This window comes from Dermochelys coriacea, chromosome 1 (assembly GCF_009764565.3).
Source record: "Dermochelys coriacea isolate rDerCor1 chromosome 1, rDerCor1.pri.v4, whole genome shotgun sequence".
In the NCBI taxonomy this organism is placed as follows: Eukaryota; Metazoa; Chordata; order Testudines; family Dermochelyidae; genus Dermochelys; species Dermochelys coriacea.
In genome coordinates, this window is record NC_050068.2 from 268,650,090 (window position 1) to 268,674,607 (window position 24,518).

General features: G+C 38.8%; 1 protein-coding gene across 3 annotated transcripts in view; it reads right to left on the reverse strand.

Annotated features, from left to right (window-relative positions):
* Positions 1 to 3,122: 3,122 nt before the first annotated feature.
* Positions 3,123 to 24,518, reverse strand: part of NEDD1 (NEDD1 gamma-tubulin ring complex targeting factor) — a 56,873-nt gene continuing 35,477 nt past the window's right edge. For 2 of the 3 annotated variants that reach the window (XM_038386726.2, XM_043492008.1), the window contains exons 9-15: positions 22,467 to 22,598; positions 21,255 to 21,302; positions 20,662 to 20,891; positions 18,675 to 18,831; positions 17,115 to 17,271; positions 7,372 to 7,438; positions 3,123 to 5,464 (exon numbers count right to left, since the gene is read on the reverse strand). In XM_038386726.2, coding sequence (XP_038242654.1) covers positions 5,360 to 5,464; positions 7,372 to 7,438; positions 17,115 to 17,271; positions 18,675 to 18,831; positions 20,662 to 20,891; positions 21,255 to 21,302; positions 22,467 to 22,598 — 896 coding nt within the window. In that variant the 3' untranslated portion in view covers positions 3,123 to 5,359. Of the gene's footprint in view, positions 5,465 to 7,371; positions 13,380 to 17,114; positions 17,272 to 18,674; positions 18,832 to 20,661; positions 20,892 to 21,254; positions 21,303 to 22,466; positions 22,599 to 24,518 lie in introns of those variants that run through there. The other variant, XM_043491993.1, reaches the window with a different exon arrangement.

Below are 24,518 nucleotides of genomic sequence, written 5' to 3' on the forward strand. Positions count from 1 at the left end.
CTTGGGATGCAGTTGCAGTGACACTTTATCCTTATGGAACATGGTGAAAGGGGGGTTGCCATACCTCCCAGCTCACCAACCCTCCTTGTTGAGGTAATGGCAACAAGCGACCTTCATGGAGAAGAGAGAGAGGGGTCAGGAGGCAAGCAGTTCAAAGGGAGAGTTCATTAAAGAGTTAAGGACTAGTTGGGGGTTCCACTGGGGAGCAATACGCTGAATGGATGGATATTTATGCAAAAGGCTCTTGCAGAATTGGGTTGGATAAAAATCAAACGCCCTTCCACTGGAGGATGGAAAGCACTAATGGTGGCTGCATGCACTCTGATTGAGCTGAGAGCGAGCCCTGAGGCTTTCAGGTAGAGGAAGTTGTCTAAGAGCATGGAGATGACAACAACTTGGGGGGCAAGACCTTGCCATTTGGCCTAATAGAATCGCCTCATGGAGTCCTTTCGGCTACTGGAGAGGACCTGCTAATGAGCATTCTCATGCTAATGGAGGTGTCTATCCAAAGACCATGCCGTCCATGGATCTGGATGCCATTGTGTTGTGTCAGCAGTTCCAGAAATGTCTGGAGCAGGAGTGGAGGCAGTTTTGATATGTGGAGAAGAGGGGACCAGAATCGGCGAGGCCAGTATGGAGTGATCAGAATAGGCATAACTCTCTCCTGCTGGAGTTTGTGGAGGATGCAAGGTAGGAGTGTGGAGGGAGAAGGGGAAGGGATAGTTCATCCAGTCTGACCAATCGATGACCAAAGCATTGCCCCATGAGTGGGCACCAAGTCCACCCCTGGAGCAATATTGGGTGCACTTGGCATTGGTGTGTGATACAAAGAGGTATCTGATTGGTGTACCCCAAGATGTCAGCGATTATCATGTTGTGCAACTCCCCTTTGTGATCAACTGCAAAGTTCCTGCTCAGAGAAGCTATGATCACATTCTGTGCCAGGCAGATAGGCTGCTGAGAAAAGGATATGATGTGCGATGCATCATTCGCAGAGACAAACTGCCTCCATACACAACGCTGGGGATCTCCTGCCCCCTTATTTGTTTATGTAGTGTACTGTGGCAATAGTGCATAGCTGGTTGGAACACGAGCGTTGCTGCCTCAGGCTAAAGCACTCAGGATTCAGCTTCAGCCCTAGGTCCCATGGAGTCTAACGCTGGCCCTGGCAACCCCATTAAAAGAGAGCTGCAACCCGCTTTGGGGTCCCAACCCACAGTTTGAGAACTGCTGTTTTAACACACTGAACATAAATCATATTTTGAGACATAAATTAATAATCCTTATTGAGATCCCAATCATCTGTCACAGGCCCCAATTCTGATTTCACTTACTCCAGTGAAGTCAATGCAGCTAGAAGTGGTCAGTCTGAGGACCTAACTTTTTTTTTTTTTAAACCCTAGTGCAACAGTGATTATTTCAACTTAGATTTCAGACTGCTCACAATGTTTGGCTTATTAGTATTGTAACTTTTTTTAGCTATAAAAACAGGTGTCATTTGAATGGTACAGTCATTATCGAAGATTAGATGGGCAGTCTTGCATTGTGCTAAAGGTATCTTCTCTGCAACTGTACAGCTTGCTAGTCCTACTGATCCAATACATATTTTTTCTAGTAAGACAGAAGTTGTGGCTTTATGTTCTGGTCAGAGTAGTCATCTTGCATATAGTTAATAACTGGGACCAAATGCAGTCAAATACTGTAAAATTGTTCTCGTTTTCTAACATGCCTTCTCAAATAGATAATGGTTCCAAGATTTGGAATTAAGCTATTTCATCATTAGGGGCTGTGATAGTCACCAAATCATGGTGATTTTGCCTTTATAAAGTAAAAGATACATGCATTTTTACATGAATCCACCACTACCATCATTTGTGGGTTCATAAGGCTGAATATATATTTTTACCCTGCTGTTGAAATAACTTCCTACATTTGAGATTGCCCACAGGGCAAGGGGCATATCACCTTTACTGAGAGATTATTATATTTGACATTATATATAGAATACATATCATAGGGAATATAAAAAGGCTAATTTTACATTGACAATTGTTTTGACATCTTAACAGGTTTCCTTTTTCTTAGTGTAAATTTAGGTCTACTCTCTATAGCTGCTTCAAACTGATTATTCTTTATTACAAAATATCATCTAACAATTTTTATTCCCGAGAAGATGAAATTCTACTTCATGCTATTATTGAAACAAAAATATTTCAGGATAATGTGTATAAACATACAACTTTTTTGGCCCCAAACTGAATGTTACCCCTCTTTTCCCCAAACATCCAACAAATGATCATGAACCACATGCTACAGTTCAAATATTCTGAGAAATATTAACCTTAAAATATAGGTGACAGCTCTTGGAAAAATAGTACTGGTTTGCATCTTAACAGGTGTCAAAATATATTTAGTCAATGACCCTGCCTTTTTAAGTAAAATCTTTTTAAAAGACTATCACATTTCTTTGCACTGTCAAAAAATCAGTCTGACACCTAGTCAATTTTAAAAATGCATATATATTCTATACACTCCTGATTATATATAGGTCAAATTCCAGAATCCAGGTTCCCAAATGGGAAATACTCATCCTAAAATCTGTCTTGCTATAAACCAAGAGAAAGGGAAAAAAATTAAACTGTTTATTTTTCAAAGAGGGAGGGAAGAGGAAGTATGTATGAGTCCAGGGAATGACTGCATGGGAAGGAGGAGAGTCCAGGATCCCAGACTCACCGAGACCTGAGAAGGGTGGTAGAGAGCATGCACTCTGCCTTTCCCAAAAACGTTTATTTGAAAGTGCTCTTCAGCAATGGCCATCAATCCTGTCATAAGTGTTCCCAAGTACTCAAGAATCCCATGGTACAAATGAAGCATTTCCATAACACCAATTCCTTTAGATGGCTGCCAGATTCAAAAGTAGAGGGAGATATGGCAAAGCTAGACTCAACAAGGAATTCCAAGATGGAATTTAATGAGACTTCTGGAGCTGAGAATCTTCCATAAGATGTGGCCCATCCCTAGTTTGCAGTCTTGTTCCTGACTCGTACACACTTCTGCATCATTATTCCAAAAAAAAAAAAAAAAAAAAAGGGGGGGGGGGCTTTCCTACAAGTGCTTTGTTCTAAAAATTAAAACAATTTTATTTTAAAATACAATTCAGATCTGTGTACAAGTAAAATATGCTTTTTGCCCCCATAGGAGCTATCAGGATTACTGGGGTATCTCTGCTAGTCACCGGTGACACATTAATCCCGAGATAAGGAAACAAGGCCCAGGTCAAAGGTCAAAAACATTTTCTTCCTTTAATCACTGTTGTTGCAATGTCCTTTGTTCAGAAGTGCAGAAAAGTTTACCAAGGCTTCTGACTCAAAAAGTAGAAATCTTGGTGACATCTGCAGACAAATACTCAGGATGCTCTTCCAATTCCCTGCTATTTTATGGCCATCCTGGTGTGAAAGATTTGGGAACAGTCTGGACACGTTTGGGTGCTACATCAGCTTAACAATGCAGGCTGTAGACCTGTGAAAGATTTACCATATTTTTAACCACCATCTTTTTCACAAGTTTCTGGCTTGTAATTTGAATGTCAGAAATTGCTTACCTCATCCTGCAATCTTACAAAAGCTTTACAAAATACTATGTTATCTGTACATTATTTGCAATAAGTTTAATTTATTCTGCTTCCTTGAATTCAACTCAATATAGAAATACTTTTAAAAAACTCTTTTGAACATAGTAGCAATAAACTACAAACTGATATTCAAGTCCTCATCATAATGTTGAAGGTTACACCAATTTTTTTTTTTTTTTTTTTAGAAGAACAAAATAATTAATTAGCTTGTAAAAAAAAAATATACAGGAGCCGCTCCCTTATGCTTCTCTTTTAAAAAAATATCATGTTAAAGATGGTGACAAGATTCAAATAGTGTTCTTGCATATTTCATACTTTGCAATGTATTATTTTAAGTAAGTGACAGACTTGTTTTGTTATGGCTTTTTCATTTATTGGAAGAATGTCATGCTGGAGATAAACGTTACATGTAGCTAATGAACTCTTGTGTTCTCAGTATTTTTTTTTTAAATCTTCTTTTTGATTGGAACATTATGCATCTTAAGATCTTCAGATCATCATCTGCAAAAGGCACTTGTAACAGAACCTAATCAGCCCTTGCTGAGGCAACACTTTCACTGGTGTGATTCTGGGCGAAACCTTGGCCGCAATGAAGTCAGTGGCAAAACTCCCATTGACTTCAACAGGGCCAGGATTTCACTTCAGATATTTTGCCTCACTAGGGACTGCAAGAATAGGCCTGGCAGTGTTATACTGCTGGACTAACAGTCAGTACTGGCATGACACATGCAGTCACGTTAATTTATAGCTAAAACAAATGAATTAAATTTGGTATTCAGCATGGCCAAAAGAAAGATACAGTAGTGGTAAATAGTACCACTGGTTAAGTGTGTTCACTCAGAACATTTCAAAGGATACAAGTTATATTCAATGAAACTGGGTAAGTTATTCGATATGCCATTAATTATGTAAATATTCAGACTTATGTAAATGAAAGGATTCTAGTTTACACAACTGAATTTTAACAAACTCATCCTAAAAATCTAACATTTATAAGCGGGGATGAGAGAGAGGAAAGCAAAGGGAGAGGAAGAATCAGTGGCAGAAGAGCACACACTTCTCATAAAAACCATTAAAAAAACAGCAAGAGGATGATATCACATAAATTAATATTTCAAAGACTGAACCCAAGTTTTGCTCCATATAGGAAAAGTTGAGTTATTTATAACTGCATGTTAAATAATTACTAGTAGATTCCCTGTTTTTTCCAGCTATGCAGAAACAAAACTCTAAATGTCATGCTGAAAAGAATGCCGTTTTTCACAAAAATAGTTGAAATACTGAAGCTAAAAAGACTGCTGCTAACAAAAGTAAAATAATGTGTCAGTCTACATAGCCCTGATAGTAGGTATATCTCAAAAATTCTTATGGAAAATACATTTGTCCTGTTTCCTTTTCATTTATAAAAGGCACTTCGTGGACAGCTAAAGCGCCGATAAAATACGTATCCTGTTAGCTTTCCTGTTAGACAGCACATGTATTTCAAGTCAGTTTACCATAAAGATATGAACACATTCTTTACAGCAGTTATTAGTGCAGATTTATGTTAAAAATTTTACAGTTCAGTATTGTGTCTTATAACATTTATTTTAAAAGAAGAGGTTTTCTGAGTTCAAGAAAACAATACTGGTCTTCATACAGAATTTCAATGTTTGGTAGATGACATCTTGAAGGTTAAAAGTACAAAATTCATTAAGTTCATGCCAAGAAAAGCTCTGTGTGGACCTTTCAGAAGTGGGTCCTCAGTCTTTTGTTTTCCTCTCGTAGTCTCTCAATTTCAGCTACTAAACTTTCATTTACAGAGTATCTTTCAAGCAAGGCATGCATTTCATTCTAGAGAAAAGAGAAAAATCGTCATTATCAACAGCTAAAGTTTACTTTTCAAATTTTGTTCTCTGCAGTTTCCTCTTTTGAACAGATGAAAATTAATATAAATGACAACAACCTGATAATATACTGTATCTTTTTCACAAAAATTAAAAAAACAACCTTTTGATAAGTTACTAACATGACTTTTTTTTGTTGGTGTACAGTACTTTTGTCATTAATTCCTTATTCTTTAATGGATAATTTATCAAAGTACATTTTTGTCCCAGTTTTAAGATGGGGAATATATTTTTCAATTTCCACTAAAAGAAGAATGACCAATGCTGGATACTAAAGATTTTTTATGTAGGCCAAATAGCAGAAAAATCTTAAAATAATTTATAAATAGATTAGCTTAATTTGAAAAAGAAAAACAGATTAAAGACTTTCAATTTCTTAATGTATTTCCTTACTCCATTTCAGCATGTAAGCAACCCATTCAATTATTAGCTGATTCTTCTGCTTAAGCTACCAAAAAAACCCCAAAGATGTTAAGTGAATTTTCTTCTCATTTTTGTTATAAAACCCAAGGTTTGTAATGTTGGATGATTTAAATTATATTTTGCATCATAGCTTTGTTTTAAAGAGTATGCTCTACAAGTTCCAGGATCTTCATCAGCACTCAGATGCTGTAATTATCACAGCAACAACTAATGCAGTGATAATGCATTACAGTGTCCTATTGTAAAGGTTCTTAAAAGGAAATTCTGTTGCCAAGGTAACTAACAATATTTATTTAGTGTTACCATTGTCCTTCCTCTTCTTCTCACCCAGTCAAGTATTTTTATTTTCATTTATTGGAGCCATATCTGTGTTAAGGCCCCAATCTTGCAATTTATCGTGCCTGTGCCGAGACCCATGGCAGTCACTGGAGCTTCATGCACGCCCAGATATCTGCTCACACGGATCCGTGCACTGGATCTAGCCTAACCGAGTAAAAGCATCAGGGCTGTACTGGCACCTCAGACAAACAGCTACTCCCTTGAGCATCTAAAATAAAAAAAATCATCACGTGCTCCATATTCCAAGTTGTTCATTCCGTCTTCCCACCCTGCTGCACTATAAAGATGTCCCCACCTACACGCTGTTTTCCTGTATGACATCCATTCTAACATGATCACATGTGGGGAAGAGGTGAAGGCAGGGAGACATTCCCTCTCAGATTTACCTTCCTCCCTCATTAATGGAAACATTTGTTTCCCCCTCTGCTCACAACAAAACCAAGACATTCAGTCTAGAGGTCTCAGAGTCTCATTTCAAGTTGAGCCCCTTTAAGCTCAATACAAATATAGTTAATGTGAATTCTTTAGTGTTTGCACTACAGTAGTTCAGAGTCAATGGTAATCTCATGAGTCCCAGTGCAGTGCTTTCTCTCCACATGAATATGGACAAGGTAAGAAATAAATAGTTTAACAACATAATATGCAAGTAATTAGATTTGTTTTAGGATATTAAGTAGGAAGACCATCACCGTATGGAGCAATGTTCTGTGTTATACTGTATATAGTTAGCATTAGCTGAGAGCATAAAAATAGGTCTGCTTCTACTAGCATTCAGCAGAGCCTAAAAAAGGGAGGGAGAGAGAAAGAAGAGAAACCAATGTTAGTCAATTTCTCTTGTTGATATCGCATGTATCAAAAAATTATTGATTAGTTTAAATTTGTCTTTTGGCAGTTTACTAGATTTCAATACTTCATTTGTTTAGCTTGAAACAGTTTAATACATATATTAATATGTAGGTGTTTCCCATCCCTTCTCTGTATGTTTTCTATTTAGGTTGTAAGGCATGCATCTAGCTTTCAGTTTTATCTGTAAAGCAGCAGGCACACTTCAGCATTACTTATATACATTTTCATATTGTTCTTTATACATACCAACTGCATATGGAATTGTTTAATCATCTCCACTTGCAAATTCACAATGTCTCGATGGCATGCTTCTCTGGGGGAACAAAGTATAAAAAGTTCCAAATGACACTTTTCTCATCAATACCACAAAGACAGTAGTTCTCCTCTAGTCCCCAAATAAACACACAAAACCAAAAAGCAATTGTTTTATAACACTATAGGATATCCTGGACACAGGAATAAAGACAATGACTATCCCTACTACTACCTGGTGCAGAAAGACAAGTAGAATTGTAATAAGTCATTCAGGATGGCCCATGTCTCTTGCTACTCCCAAGTTTCTGCAAGAACAGTTCATCCAGTGATTATATGAATCCTTGCTCATAGTCCTTGAAAAAGGATTTTAAGAGCACAGCAATACAGAACATTTGAGAGCTTGTCCTGTTTGCTAACAGGACCAGGAATGACAATAGAAATACATTTTTATTTTTAATCAGTGAACCCAAGATTGGCGTTTCATCTGATGCATCATAGGTTTATCTTAGATTTGGACTGTATTTTTAGTGTTCAACTTGAATGTTAACACTGTTGGAGGAGAAAAGCCTCCTTCAGTCACAGAGTACGATGCACAATGATGATGCTCAATAAATGAAAGTCATTCACCTCTAACTGGAATTAAAGATTATGAATACAGGTCCACACTTGTGGAAGGTACCTACAGACTGGAATAGTGATTACAATGGGCCATGCAGACTTTTCCAAGACCACAGCACATTCTAGGTCAAATGATGTACGAAGGCATGACCTCCTTGGCCTCATTTCCTAAGACTCTACAGTAAACTCCAAGAGAGTGGAGAATATGAAACTATACTGATGATCTATTTGAAGACCTCCTTTTACTGGCAAGTAACCTTCCCCTAACCCTTCTGAGTAGTGTCAGTACAGATCTTTAACTGGAAGGGTTCTTAATCTTTGGCATTGGGTTCCATCTCCCAGCACAGAGAAGTCCCTCAAATAAGAATTTTGCACTTAGCAATCTGAGAATCTCAGTATTGGGACTTTAATGAATCCACTATTCTTAGTTTACTTGGAGATAAAATGGATTCTGGGGAGCAGTGGTGTAATTCCATCTTTCTTCTCTGAATTTCTAGTCCTTGAAGAATACTCAGAAGAGAGTCAGAGGCCTTTCACACCATCCAACCCACCTCAACAGTCAGGATCTCTTGGCACCAAACTTCGAGACATCCAGAGTCTGAGATTTTGAGTAAGGGCTCACAACTTATTCTGACTTAGAATTTCTCCTAAAAACTCTTAGCCAACTCCATAAAGTATGGATCAGAGCAGAGTCTCCCAATCAAGGCCCCAGTTGATTAACTGTAGGTTTGACGCTAGAAAATGTACTTTACAAAAATGGGCACTCCTTAAACCTAGGCTCTTTAAAGGGATCTGCCATCTATAATGAACTGATGAGCTTCATCTTAACAAATTTCCAGAGAAACTCTGTTCTTTAATTAAAAAATTCATAGATAAAAACACAAAAAAAGCAACTCAGAGGATTTACATGTAATATTGCTAATGATTTGAAAATATGCAGTATCTTTTAGAGCCAGATTCAAAACAGCGAGAACACACCCGGCAAATTAAACATACTTTGCAGATGCTTTGTATTGCCAGAGCAGCACAAACAGCCAGCATGTACATCCCTGTTTCCCCAAACCCTCATCCTCCATAGTCCCCTGCACACATGCCACCACCCTTCAATTTCACCTTCTGATACCCCAAAATTCCCCGGCATGCACACAAGTATTCCCCCTGTTGAAGGGACACGTATCAATAGGTAGCTTTCTGAAAGGTAGTTAGGATTATTGTAATTTTTGACACTATTTTCATAAATGCACATTACAAGAGCAGAGGAAGAATGATCCTCTTGTTCGGAGAATCAAAGAACTGCCCTCTTTCAAAATGGATGCCACCTCCTATTCTCAAGGAGACAGAATGCCTTCCGTTAAAATGCCCTCTTTCAAAATGGCCACCTCCTCTTGTTCACAATAGAAGTGATGCCAAGCTGCTCTCTGGAAGCACAGAGCCCTCTACGCTGTCAGAAAGCAAAGATTTGCACTGTGTGAAGCAAGTAAATGGAGGCAATGGTCATCATTATTTATGGCAAGCTGTGCCCTTGGTTCAATTGAAAACAGTTGGAGATGGCAGCTATTTCCAAAGAGAGCAGTTATTTGTGAGATTCTCTGTAGTAAAGTAATTCTCAACCTTTGCTGAAAGAAACCTTCAGTCAAATAAACAAAACCAAACCCAGCAAAAATGGCCACTGATCCTATTAAAAAGTAGTCTAATGCTGCATATTCACGTGATTTTAAGGAGTTTCAACTATATAGGAAGCTTGATTCTGCATTAGTTATTAAAATCATTAAAGACAAATGAGAGTGACATCAAATGCTAAATTTCTTAAAAGATCCATTTAAGTTAAAATTAACTCAAACTAATAGATTTATCTATATATTCTCAGAAAATGTGTACCCAGTAAGTGCTGTAATTTTGGAGAGGATATTATGTATTTTTTATAAACAACAAAGACATTACGTGCAAAAATTCTACAGTCTTAAGTATGCAACAAGTTTTTCCACACAAAAAAAGCTGTGTAAACTCAACAAGAGTTGAGCATCATCAAGGAAGGTACATAGGGATTCTGACTAATCTCTACCTGTTTGAGAAGTGGTATCCCTAAAATCATTTCCAAACCTAAGCCTGGAAAGTAACATCACAACGTGCTTCTGCTATTCTAACTGATGCTATTGTGGGTTTTATGTGGGGTTTTTTTTTTTTTTTTACACAAAAAACTAATTACATTTCATTTCAAAGTCTGAAAGTGCAAAAAAAGATGGCCCTTATATTCTATGAAACTACAATTATAAATACATTAGGAGGATACAGTGCTGTAGGCTGGAAGAATGATAAGAGAAATTTGTTTTAATTAGTGCTCTCGAGGCAGAGACTCTTCTAATGATCCAAAGATTTGGATCACAAGTGAACACATGCCAATCTCAGGAACTGACCAAAGGGTTCTGTACCCTCTCTAAGAGGCCAATCAATACATGTACAATGAAAGGGTCAAAACTTCTGGGTCATAGCCCAAGACTACTTTTCTCCCACTACAAATATCAATGATCTAAAACTAAACTTAGTGGGAACTGGGTTGATATACATGCAAATATATTAGACTTGCATCAAAGACAATTATAGATACTCCATTTCTCTTTGATTTCCCCATTTTTTCCAATTTTTTTCCTTTGGCACTGAAATGTTCAAACCAAATTGTATTAAAAGCTAGCTGTAGGAGAGTCAAGCCCTTGGCTTCCACAAACTAAGTGCCCCCCACAGATTCCTACTTTCAGAACCTTTTAAAAGATGCAGAATAAAAATTTATCAGACACAAGATGTTATATATACCATTACGTTGTGCGGTTGCTAAAATGTAGTGACTGAAACAAGAGTGGCAGGTACTCCCCACCCTCTCTCTCCTCACTCAAACATATTCCTCCTGTCACACAATGAGCTTCCACCATTAGCCACCTTGCTTCAATTTCCTTCTATGCTCCCTGGTTTATTTGATAAGGAACTGAAGGTTTTGCTTTGGTTTTCTTCATTCTAGGGATGACATCCCTAGTGTCACAGAAGAGGAAGCTGAACCTTTTTCTTAAGAATTGGGGGTGGGGAAAGAAAGGGGAAAGACAAGAAGACTGTGAACAGGGGGAAAATATATACATTTTTATTGTATTTCTTGATTAAATCCTGGAGGTTATAAACATAAGCAGCTATGGTATTTTCTCTTGAAATATATGTAAAAAGGAGAGAGAGAGAGGCACTTCTAGAGTAGGTGGAATGACACTAATCAGTGTCATAGTATAAGTAGTTTTTGCTAATAGCATAGCAATACTTTTATCATATCACAGCAAAACTACTGTGAGACACCAGAAAATGTTTTGAATAAAAAAAAAAAAAAAAGAAGATTATACAATGTTGTATACGTATGAGAAAGACAAAAAGACCATTACAAGAACCAGAACAATTTAGAACATTTCTAGTTAGAGTAAAATTGTGTGAAAATTATTAATTTCTGTCTATATAACTGGCCTGCAATTTTTTCAACAGAAAATCCATGTAGAAATCAGTGCCACATCTCTGTTTGTATAAACAGCCTATAGAAATAATATAAAATGACTTTTGAAAGAGACACAAAATAACCTAAGACCTTAGGGAGTGCTATGTAAAAAAAACACAAAGGATCTGTTTAAAAAAAAATAAAAATCAACACAAGCCCGGGCTCATGTTCGGAGATGTGTGGCTGGAAAGAATCCCAAGTGACATTTTCAGTCCAAGGAGGGGGACCATGGAGGAGAGAGAACCAAAGCCAACACAAACATAAGAGCGCTGGTGCAGGCTGAAAAGAATAAGGAAGACATGAGGTGATACTGCACAACAAGTTAGACCCAAGTTTGTAAAAGAAAATCGGAGTAAAAGTGGGGGATACAGACACTCCCCATAACACTCCAAAAATTTTGGAATGCAAAGAGGGAAAAAAAAAACCCAAAACCATCACATCCTAGTTCAGTCCCTCAATAGTCCTCCTTTGCACATATCTGGTTCGATTGTACCATTGATCAATCATTGCTGAGAGTTCTCAGAAGAACAAAAAACCCATTGGGGTTTTGGAGGGATTAAATTAGGTCTTGTCTACACCTGAGAATTTATGAACAATAGCTATTTCAGAATAATTATTGAAGAGTTATTTTGGGATAAGTCCCCATGTGGATACTCTTATTCTGGAATAAGAGTGCCTTCTTCCAATTTACAAAGGCACTTTCAGTCTAGAGTAAGTGGTCCCATGGGAGTTTATACCAAAATAACTATCCCTGAATAATTATTCCAAAATAGCTATTTTGGTAAATTCTGAGGTCTAGACAAGCTCTAAATTAATCCCTCCAGAACCCTGATGGGTTTTTTGTTGTTCTGAGAACTCCCGGCAATGAGTGATCAAACACTTCAGGTACAGTTGAACCAAATCTGTGCAAAGATGGACTATTGAGGGACCAATCTATAATAATTATTCAGGAATAGATATTTTGGGATATTTCTAGGGGTGGATAAATCCTTAGTTAAACTATCTGTCACGGCTAGCTTGAGCCCCTCTAGGAATCTAAAACCACCTCCTCTCCATTTCAACCGAACCAGGTGTTGTTAAAACCCTACACAACTGTAGAACTTCATAAAGTTACTGGGGCAAGTCTACACTACAAAGTTTTGCCAGCATAGGTATGTGCGTTAGGGGTGTGAAAAACCACACCCCTTCCTGACATAGCTATGATGGCAAAAAACCCCTGTCCCTACGCAGCTTATACTGCCAAGAGTTCTTTGGCACCCAATACAGCTTCTGTCATTCGAGGAGGTGGTTTCAATATATTGACAAAAGAACTCCTTTTGCTGGAATATGTTGAGTCTACATTACAAGGCCTTGCTGGTATAGTTGCATTGGCACAGCTGTACCAGCAAAACCTTTGTAGCATAGACTAGCATGTCCTCTCCTTTCTTACATGCTTTGATGAGCAGTGAAATACCTAACAATGCTCACATTTGAAGTATCACAATTGTTATCTGGATTACCAACCACTACAATGAATGGGGCAGTTTACACCTCAGAGCTGTATCAGGCTCTTTGCAAACATTGCTTCCTTAGTCATAGTCGGCCTTGTCTAGGCTAGAACTAGACTTGTCTAGGCTAGACACATTTTGGTCTTGTCTAGGCTAGGACTTGAAGGTGCGTCGTTAGTTAACAAATTCTAACTAACTGGTTTTAAACCTAGTAATCACAAGGCACACTGCCTTTAACATGGGCTAAACTGGTTGAGTTAAAGCCAAAAGCAAGAAAGAGTAAAGGTGTGGTTGAATGTCACACCAGAAAAATGTTCCTCAGTTTCCCAATAGAAGACCGACTCTTCGGACACAAACAATGCAGGGGAGCAACACTAAAAAATAAATTGTAGGGAACAATTTTCTACCAGCAGGGAAATCCACTAGGTCATCTAGTGTTTCTTTTCCTCTTCATTTCCAAAATCTCAAATTCCAACAAATGCAATGCACTGGACTCACGATACAATGAGTTAGGAGGTTTATAGCGAATGTTCCTATATTTTGAGCTAAGCTGTTTAAAAAACCATTCCTTCGGCTTTTAGTGAGGCATTCCGTTTTCATAAAGTGAGAGAACTTTTAGTAACAGCTCCACATGCACAACTAAATGGATGCCAATCAACATTCTTCATTTACAATACAGGCTTCATTTTATGTAGAGCTGCACTCAATACTGCAGTACATAACTGATTTAATAGCTTTGCAGTTATCTAGATCCTGAGAAAAGCTCAAAGCATTGCTTTGAACAATTTATTTTTTTGTTAAAAAAAAAAACAAAAAAAAAACACACCATACTGTGATTGGCTCAATAAATTTCCACCAAAAAATAAAAGCAGAAGTAAAGGCAAAGTATAAGATACAAAACACCCTTAAATAGGTCTCAGTAACACCTGACATATTAAAATGAATGCTCTAGTGATTTCTATTTAAGTGCATCATTTCAAAAATGTTAAGATGGTAACAATCTTTCCCACTCTAACTAAGCCATATCAAACCTGATTTAACTGCAACTGAAGTCCGTATCAGCCTTTCCATTGATTTCAGTCTGAGTTGCATTGAGCCCCAGGGGGAAAAAAAAAATCTCCCAAAATTGTTAGTACCCAAAGCAGAAAATCCTATTTCTAGAGAAGGGAGAAGCAACAGAAAATTCCATAAAATCTGCTAAGGAACTCATCATGCAGACCTTAACTTACCCAAGAAGCATGTAGCTTACCAATCCTGCAAACGTATGTAAAATGTATTCATATGAGTAGTCCCCATTGTAGCATCAACCTATTGAAATCAATACGACTACTCATATGAATAAAGTTATGCACAGGCTTACAAGTTTGCAATATTGGGACCATCGATACTTCAGTGATAGGAGATACAGAAACTAGAACTGTCGATTAATCGCAGTTAACTCACACGATTAACTCAAAAAATTATATCGCGATTAATTGCAGTTTTAATCTCTGTTAAACAATAGAATATCAATTTAAATTTATAAAATATTTTGGATGTTTTTCTACATTTTCATATTATTGTACTCTGTGTTGTAACTGAAATCAAAGTGTATATTATTCTTGATTACAAATATTTGCACTGCAAAAATGATAAAGAAATAGTATTTATACAAGTGCTGTAGTGCAATCTGTCATGAAAGTGCAACTTACAAACGTAGATTTTTTTTTGACATAACTGCACTCAAAAACAAAATAGAAAAACAATATAAAACTTCAGAGCCTAAAGTCCACTCAGTCCTAATTCTTGTTCAGCCAATCGCTAAGACAAAGAAGTTTGTTTATATTTACAAGAGATAATGCTGCCCTCTTCTTATTTACAATGTCACCAAAAATGAGAACAGCATTTGCACGGCACTTTTGTAGCCAGCACTGCAAGGCATTTACATGCCAGATATGCTAAACATTCATATGCCCCTTCATATTTTGGCCACCATTCCAGAGGACCTGCCTTCCATGCTGATGATACTTGTTGGAAAAAAAAAGCATTAATTAAATTTGTGATTGAACTCCTTGGGGGTAGAATTTATGTCCCCTGCTCTGTGTTACCCGCATTCTGCCATATATTTCAGGTAATAGCCATCTCAGATGAGGACCCAGCACATATTCATTTTAAAAACAAACACTTTCTCTGCAGATTTCACAAAACGCAAAGAAGGCACCAATGTGAGATTTCTAAACATAGCTACAGCACTGAACTCAAGGGTTAAGAATCTGAAGTGCCTTCCAAAATCTGAGAGGAACTGGGTGTGGTGCATGCTTTGAGAAGAGCAAGACTCCGATGCAGAAAACTACAGAACCTGAACCACCAAAAAAGAAAATCAGCCTTCTGTTAGTGGTATCTGACACAGATGATGAAAATGAACAAGTGTTGGGCTGCACTGCTTTGGATTGTTGTCGAGCAGAACCCATGATCAGCATAAATGCATGCAGGGTTGCCAGTCATCAGGGTTTTGACCGGAACGCTCGGTTGAAAAGGGACCCTGGCGGCTCCAGTCAGCACTGTCAACCGGGTCATTAAAAGTCCTGTTGGCAATGCTAAGGCAGGCTAGTCCCTACATCTCCTGGCTTCACATTGCGCCCTAGAAGTGACCAGCAGGTCCAGCTCCTAGGCAGGGGACCAGGGGCTCAGCATGCTCCCCTGCCCCGAGCACTGACTCCGCACTTCCATTGGCTAGAAACCGTAGCCAATGGGAGCTACAGGGGTGGTGCTTGCGGACAAGAGCAGCGCGCAGAGTCTCCTGGCCCCCCCACCTAGAAGTTGGACCTGCTGGCTACTTTCAGAGTGCAGTGCAGAGCCAGGACAGGCAGGGAGCCTGCCTTAGCCTTGCTGCGTCACTGACCAAGAAGCACCTGAGGTAAGCCCACGCCCCAACCCCAAGCCCCAACCCTGAGGCCACCCCAAACCCAGAGCCCCTTCCTGCACTCCAAACTCCTGATTCCTAGCCCCACCTCAGAGCCTGCACCCACAGCCAGAGCCCACACCCCCCCGCACCACAACCCCCTGCCCCAGCCCAGAGCCCCCTCCCACACCCTGAACCCCTCATCCATGGCCCCACCCAAGAGCCCACACCCCCAGCCAGAGCCCTCACCCCCTCCTATATTCCAACCCCCTGCCTCAACCCACAGCCCCCTCCTGCACTCTCAATCCCTCACCCCACCTCCCACCCTGGAGCCACCTCCCACACTCCAACCCCCTGCCCCAGCCCAGTGAAAGTGAGTGAGGTTGGGGGAGACCAAGCCACCGAAAGAAGGGGAATGTAGAGAGCATGGAACAGAGCTTCGGGGAAGGGGTAGGGCTAGGATGTTTGGTTTTGTGCCATTAGAAAGTTTGCAACCCTAGACGCATATCCCCTGGAATGGTGGTTGAAACATGAAGGAACATATAAATCTTTAGCGCATCTGGCATGTAAATATCTTGTGATGCTGGCTACAACACTGCCACGAAAACAAACTTGTTTGTCTGGGCGATTGGTTGAACAAGAAGTAGGACTGAGCGGACTTGCAAGCTCTAAAATTTTACATATATAGTTTTATTTTTGAATGCAGTTTTTTTGTACAAAATTCTACATTTGTAAGTTCAACTTCCATGATAAAGAGATTGCAGTACAGTACTTGTATTAAGTGAATTGAAAAATACTATTTCTTTTGTTTTTTTTACAGTGCAAATACTTGTAATAAAAAATAAATATAAAGTGAGCACTTTTCACTTTGTAGTCTCTGTGGTAATTGAAATCAATAGTTCTGAAAATGTAGAAAACATCCCAAAATATTTAAATGGTATTCTATTATTGTTTAACAGTGCGATTAATCATGATTAATTTTTTTAATCACTTGACAGAAATCCTAACAGAAACCCTAATATTAGTTAGGCACCTTGATGACCAATGGAAATATCTACGGCATGTTTACCATACTTTAGTTGAAAAGCTGAATTCCGATTATCCAAAATTGAATGATTTGTTTTGCCATCCAGAGTTTGTATTAAATACTTCTTATAAAAGTTATAAAATTCAATTTAAAAAAATCAAGTCAATGAAATACTCCAAATGCTGCATGAACATACTTTACCTGAAATCATCCAGTGTTTCCTGTATCATATTTTGAATGAAATGAATTTGAACTGATGTCAAAGGTGCATTTGGTCTATTAATTCCAATGGTGTCTACTATTTTTTCAGATAATGAACTGGCAACTCCCACAGTGACAGAGGAAGTTATCTTTGGACCTAAAGAAGAAAAATGAAGAGTCTTAGAGTGAATCTGGAGGAGAGTAAGAGAAAACTTCAGTTACTCCACAAAGCATCTGTCTTGAGAGATGGATCACAAACTTAATGAGTGTACAATGTAATAGCTTTTTTTTTTTTTTTTTTTTTTTTGAAACAGTAACATCATTCTGGGATGTATTAGCAGTAGTGTTGTAAGCAAGACATGAGAAGTAGGTCTACTCTACTCAACACTGATAAGGCCTCAACTGGAGTACTGTGTCCAGTTCTGGGCATCACACTTCAGGAAAGATGTGGATAAACAGGAGAAAGTCCAGAGGAGGGCAACAGAAATGAGTAAAGGTCTAGAAAACATGACCTTTGAGAAAAATCCGGAAAAAACCCGCCCTGGGTTTGTTTAGTCTGGAGAAGACTGGGGGGGGGGGGACATGATAACAGTCTTCAAGTACATACAAGGTTGTTATAAAGAGGAGGGTGCTGAATTGGTCTCCTTATCCACTGAGGACAGGACAAGAAGCAATGCTCTTAAACTACAAGAAGGGAGATTTAGGTTAGACATTAGAAAAACTTCTTAACTGTCAAGGTAGTTAAGTACTGGAACAAATTACCTCGGGAGGTTGTGAAATCTCCATCACTGAAGGTAAAGAACAGCTTAGACAAAACAACCAACTGGGGTGGTCCAGATAATACTTAGTCCCGCTTCTGAGCAGGGTACTGGACTAGATAACGTACGGGGGTCCTTCCAGCTCTACTTTTCTATGATTCTATGTTTTTGAATATTTTACCCATAAGATTAAGTGACTTGAGAGCCTAATGGCCAGATCTACCAAGGTACTAATGATATGGTTAGGTGCTTAATGGGATTTACAAAAGTACTTGAAATATAGGTCTTATTCAGGTGCTTTAGAAAATCCCATTAGGCACCTACCTGCATCTTTAACCACTTCAATACCTTTGTAGATCTGGCCTTTAGGCTCCCAAGTCATTTGGGAGTGTTTACACAGACAGTTTGCTGCAAACTGAGGTGCAAGTCTGCCGCAGACTAAAAGCTCCCTAGTGCACTTTCAGCTACACGACTTTGAAATGGGAGTAGATCAAAATGCATGAGGGAACTTTAAGTGCATGGCAGCAGGGTCCACACAGACAGGTTGTTCGGCAGGTTATAGTTATGCCCAAGCTTGCTGCAAACTAAGTGTTCATGTAGACAAGCTCTTAGATGTTTTTGATTATTTTATCCCACATCTAAGCAGCTCAAGTTATACTTAGTACACTATAAAAAAAATTCCTCAGAGAGTTACTTGCCTTTTATTCAGTTTTAATGCTAAAGTCACTTCTGTGACAGTTTTCACATCAGGTATCATAACACAATAACCACTTGTAAAACCAGACAACTTCCACACACTTACTTGCAGAGGTAGTACCATTTACTGGTGAATCGGACATCAAGAGTGCCTGAATATTCTTCCCTAGTCTCTCATTTGCTTCTGGAGTCTTGATTACAGTGGGCAAAAGTGGAGTATTTGAATTTCCAGACTCAACATTTGATGAGCTCAATTTTGAAAGCTTGCAAGTCAAATTAAAAACAGCAATAATTATAACACTTCAGTTGTACTTAATGACATTTTACATTTTAAGATCTACATTGCCTCTTATGTATTTTTGTGTTTGGAATGCTGGAACAAATAGGTCTGGCTAGAAAACAAGGATTCCATTTCCCCCCCAAAATTTTGAGATTTTGGAATTTGCTTTATTCTGTATCAGAACAAAACTGAGACCTTTTGACATTTTTCACAGAAATGAGAGCACCAATCCCAGAATACCCATTAGCCTAGTGGCTAGGGAACTCCCCTGGGATGTAGGAGACCTGCTCCAAATCAGGAGTGCCCTAAACATCAGGTTACACAGATAGTCCTCTCTGAAATGTTCCTAACAAAGTTTCTGGGGAGAAAAATTGGTTTGCTGAGTTGGCATTTTTTGACTAAAGTGTTTAGACAAAAAATTTCTAAAACTCTAGTGACTAATGGAAACTAAAATTTAAATACAAAATATTTACACCTTATCCTTGAAGCGGACCTCAAAAAATAACAAAAAAACAACTTAGCTTTGCATTAGTATTAGAATGGTAAAACCCAGTATCTACTTACTATTGTCGAAGGAAACAGACACACTATTCATGACTAATGCAGTATTTTCCTCTCAGCAGAAAAAATATGGCAGATGAATTACTCTCTTGGAAAGAGAAGAGCACTATCTCCTCTAGCCAGTAGCAAAGCCATATGTTCTGGTAATGGTGCTACAGGTCCCACATGAGCCACAATTGCAGAAAAACAGGGAGTCAACAAGAAAAGAAAAGCCAAAAGAGGCTTCAGACTCAACAGTGCCCTGGCCACACAGTTCTTGAGTTTATATGTTTATTCCCTTTCTGGGATAGTGCCAAGACCTCTGGACCTGAAGACCTCTCAGGTTTTTTTACCTTTGCTCATGAGGGCATGCCTGAAACATCCTCAGATAGAGAACCTGCATGAAACTCAGGAGACTGTGCCCAAAAGTCTTGTGCTGCAACAGACTTTTCCAAAGCTAAAGAAAACCCTGACATCAAGGGAAAACTTGCTGTGGCTAGTTCCAATGGAAGATGATGTTTGGCAGTTGCTGGCTTAGTACCACATCTCTCTTATCTGAGTAGATCCTGGCACTAACAGAGGACCCATAATAACAGATTCTTGAGACGCAAAAATCAGCCTCATAACCAACTGATACTCAAAGCTAGCTACAGAAAGAAAAGAACTGGAGTGACATGGGCCTTTTGTAAATTCAGCTGTAAAGGTTCAGTGCTGCAAGCATTGCTTTCTAGAGAGTTCCTAAATCTCAACAGCAACAGAGGTGGAAGCAGATTTCATAAAGAGGAGTAAGCAGAGACCACCTCAAAAGAAATGACACTTTCCCCTTTCTAATTCCTAAGAATTTTGTGGAAAATGCTTTCTAAGTCAAGAAGAAATAGCTCAGCTATTCAGAAATTAAAAATATTCTGCATGGTAGTATAGTTTGTCTTTATTGGTTTCAATGTATTATAATGCCAAGGACTTTTTAAAAAAGGATGTAAACTCGAATATCATGTTGCTCAAGACCACAAGAGACTTCTCAAAAGTGATTCATTGTAAGTCAGACATTTAAAGAGATCAAGAATCAGAATGGTCTAATCTGGAGTAAAACAGAGATACTGTAAGGTTATTGTAACATCTAAGGGTTATTTTGCAGTCCTTTTAGTACACATTAGCTGTTTTTGGCAGAATTCCCCATCAGCAAAAAGTATTTATTGCAGGTAAAAGGCAACAGGCGGACACTTAAAAACAAAACAAAAAACTATCACTTATGAGAAGAATTAGCGTAGAATACCTGTTTCAAGGGTTCTCTAGATTCTTGTTTTCCAATATTTATTTTTGTAGCTTCAGCATCTTGATTTGGATGCTCATCTTCTTCTTTAATAGGGGAGCCCACAAATGCATGTAATGGGCTAGAACGTGTCCCTTGCATGCAAGCACCTACTGTGTTTCTTTTTATGGGAAACACAGCGTTTAATTGGGGGAGGAAATCCAAACCAGGAAAGTAGGGCTGCAAAGCCAAACCTGAAAGGGAAAGAGAAAACAAAAGGCTTTTCTGGCTTAGACTGAAGTATTCATAAACACATAATCAAACAAGCAAACACGGAGAGAAAACCCACATCCTGCACTACTGATTACCTACAGGAATGCTTTTCTTAAAAAAGTTATGATTTGCCGTTACACAGCACACCAAACCTTATACACATTGGGCTCTGACATTATTACATTCATTTTATACCAGTGCACTTCTACTGATGTTTGACTGCATGGATGGTTTGGTTTCAATAGAATCATATCAGCATAAAAATGGCATAATGCCCTGGCTAACCAGGTTTCTTTTGTTTTTAACTTTGACGGTAAACAGAAATGCACTGCAAAAGGGCTTACCATCTCCTTTTCCTGTAAGATCTTCATTTGTTTTGTAAATGGCAACATCTACAAAATATTGACAAAAATAAAAGGTCGATTTAAAACTTGTGTAGATTGAATCTGTGTCAGTTTTCTACATCAACACAGTAGTTTAAAAATAAGCAACTCTGAAACAGGAACAACTTCTGTATTCTGAACTCCTGATTCTGCACTGAGATGTGCTAGTATAGACTCTTGCATAGAGCACTGTACAGATACAAAGTTTGTATCTGCATCCAATCTACAGAAATGGTCCACAGATAAAAGCAGATATGCACAGATTTGCAGGGCTCAAGATACAAAATTTGTTTCCGCAGATATCCGCAGATTTATTGGGCTCTACTTATACAGACTCATGACTTCCAATAGGATTGCACACAGGTGCAGAGATCCACATTAGTGCATGTGCTTACAGGATCATAGCCCAAAGGTGAAAGCAGAGGCACTAACTTCCCCATCAACATAAGCTCCTAGAAATCAATACAAATAATGCCTCTGTTTTCTTATTAATTTGTCTTCTGGGTATTTGAGCGCCACATTAGTCTATTTCATACTTTTGTTTCTAATAAGTTTTAAAAACATGCATCATAGGGAAAGAGTCTGAGGTGCGACCAAGATCCCAGGACTTTGGGAAAACTTGGATCTGGACTGTGCACCACAGGCCCATCTCGGACAATAAGTATTCAAAAGATCACAGTGGCAGCATTTTTATTATCAGAGGGGTAGCCGTGTTAGTCTGGATCTATATAAGTGGCAAAGAGTCCTGTGGCACCTTATAGACTAAAAGACGTATTGGAGCATAAGCTTTTGTGGGTGAATACACACTTCATCGGATGCATGTAGTCACCCATGAAAGCTTATGCTCCAATAAGTCTGTTAGTCTATAAGGTGCCACAGGACTCTTTGCAGCATTTTTATTGACACTCGACACTGATTTTTTCTTATAAAAAACTCTTGCATTTTTACAAATGCTCTGATGAAAGTTTATCTGCCTACTTAAAAAAAAATCCTTGTTTTCCAAAGTCTGCAAAAAGATAAGATCCTGTGCAATATGTACAAGACTAAACGCATGAAGCTCTCTGAGCCTTGTTGTAAGGAGAAGTACTGCACAAAATGATGCCAGACAGAGCACACAGTGAGAATTCATCTGCACTGTATCTCATCTTACAAGTTTCAATATTAACAACTTACCATCTCTGACTGGAGAGAACATGTCACCCAAACTATCTCGTCCCAGATCATCGAAGTTAGTCATATCGGCACTCTTCCCATGATCCGTTCCTTTAGATATACTTACATCCATGCTGCCACTGCGAGGAAAACCTTAAGATAACAGCAACATTCAATTAGGGATTTACTGTTTCATTTAATCAAAAAAAATAAAAGATCCTGCTTGTTTTACAAAATCTCAAACTGAACATCAATCCAAGCAGTTTCCCAAACAAAAGGCAAAACAAAGTTTTCTATACTTTTATCGTACTATCTTATAACAATTCTAATTAGAAAACCAACTCTGATAGAAAAGAAAAGAAATACTTGTGGCACCTCAGAGACTAACAAATTTATTTGAGCATAAGCTTTCATGAGCTACAGCTCACTCCATCGGATGCATTCGGTGGAAAATACAGTGAGGAGATTTATATACACACACAGAGAACATGAAACAATGGGTTTTATCATACACACTGTAAGGAGAGTGATCACTTAAGATAAGCCATCACCAACAGCAGGGGGGGGAAAGGAGGAAAACCTTTTGTAGTGATAATCAAGATGGGCCATTTCCAGCAGTTAACAAGAACGTCTGAGGAACAGTGGGGGGTGAGGTGGGGGGAAAAATAACATGGGGAAATAGTTTTACTTTATGTAATGACTCATCCACTCCCAGTCTCTATTCAAGCCTACGTTAATTATATCCAGTTTGCAAATTAATTCCAATTCAGCAGTCTTTTGTTGTAGTCTGTTTGTGAAGTTTTTTTGTTGAAGGATAGCCACTCTCAGGTCTGTAATCGAGTGACCGGAGAGATTGAAGTGTTCTCCGACTGGTTTTTGAATGTTATAATTCTTGACGTCTGATTTGTGTCCATTTATTCTTTTACATAGAGACTGTCCAGTTTGACCAATGTACATGGCAGAGGGGCATTGCTGGCACATGATGGCATATATCACATTAGTAGATGTGCAGGAGAATGAGCCTCTGATAGTGTGACTGATGTGATTAGGCCCTATGATGGTGTCCCCTGAATAGATATGTGGACTGAGTTGGCAATGGGCTTTGTTGCAAGGATAGGTTCCTGGGTTAGTGGTTCTGTTGTGTGGTTGCTGGTGAGTATCTGCTTCAGGTTGGGGGGCTGTCTGTAAGCAAGGACTGGCCTGTCTCCCAAGATCTGTGAGAGTGATGGGTCGTTCTTCAGGATAGGTTGTAGCCCCCAACTAAAACCTCTCCAACGCATCGTCAAGAATCTACAGTATGCAATATTTTTTGTCCTCCCATTTGCAAGCAGGCATGCAGTGGCTGCACTTTGCCAGATGGTTTTGCTAGGATCCAGTTTTGCTTCATTCATTGGTAGAGCCTTTCAGCCAAAAATTGATGTACAAAAAAGTAAAAAAAAACAAACAAAAAAAACCCCCTTATGTTGGGACTCCTGGACCTTTTCTGGCAGAATCTATAATGATTCAGAAATACATTTAATCAATTCCTAAAACTGCTTAAAATACTCAGCAAGAGAAGGTCGAAGTGGCATTATGGGCTTGTTTGAGGAGGTTGATGAAATATTAATTTGTGATGTCACCTCCTTGTCCGCTCTGAGGCTGTTAAGGAGGGAGTGATGAGAGGGCAGAGTGTCTCCCTTAACAATCCCCATGGGAGGAGCTGGGAGCCTTCAAGAATTGCAGATAGCAGACAGCCCGGAGGTTCCAGTGTGGCCACTGAAGTTGACCATAAGGCAAAGGAGGGAGGATACAATGCTGGTCATGCAGGTAAAGAGAGGCATAAGGTTATCTGTCCTCTGAGATTTCCTGGCAGGATAGAAAGATGGAAGACTGTCTCTTCTAGAGCAGTCAGGGGATCCCCATACAGAGATTTGGGAGTCTGAGGAACCATCCTTGATTTAGTCCAAAAGTGGAGTGGACAACCGAAGCAAATGCAACTGCTTGTCTGCTGCGATCGGTACTGGAGATCTATGAGATACCAGTGAAAGATATGGTCTTGGAGACCAAGTGGATTTTGGTGCGGACAAACACCTG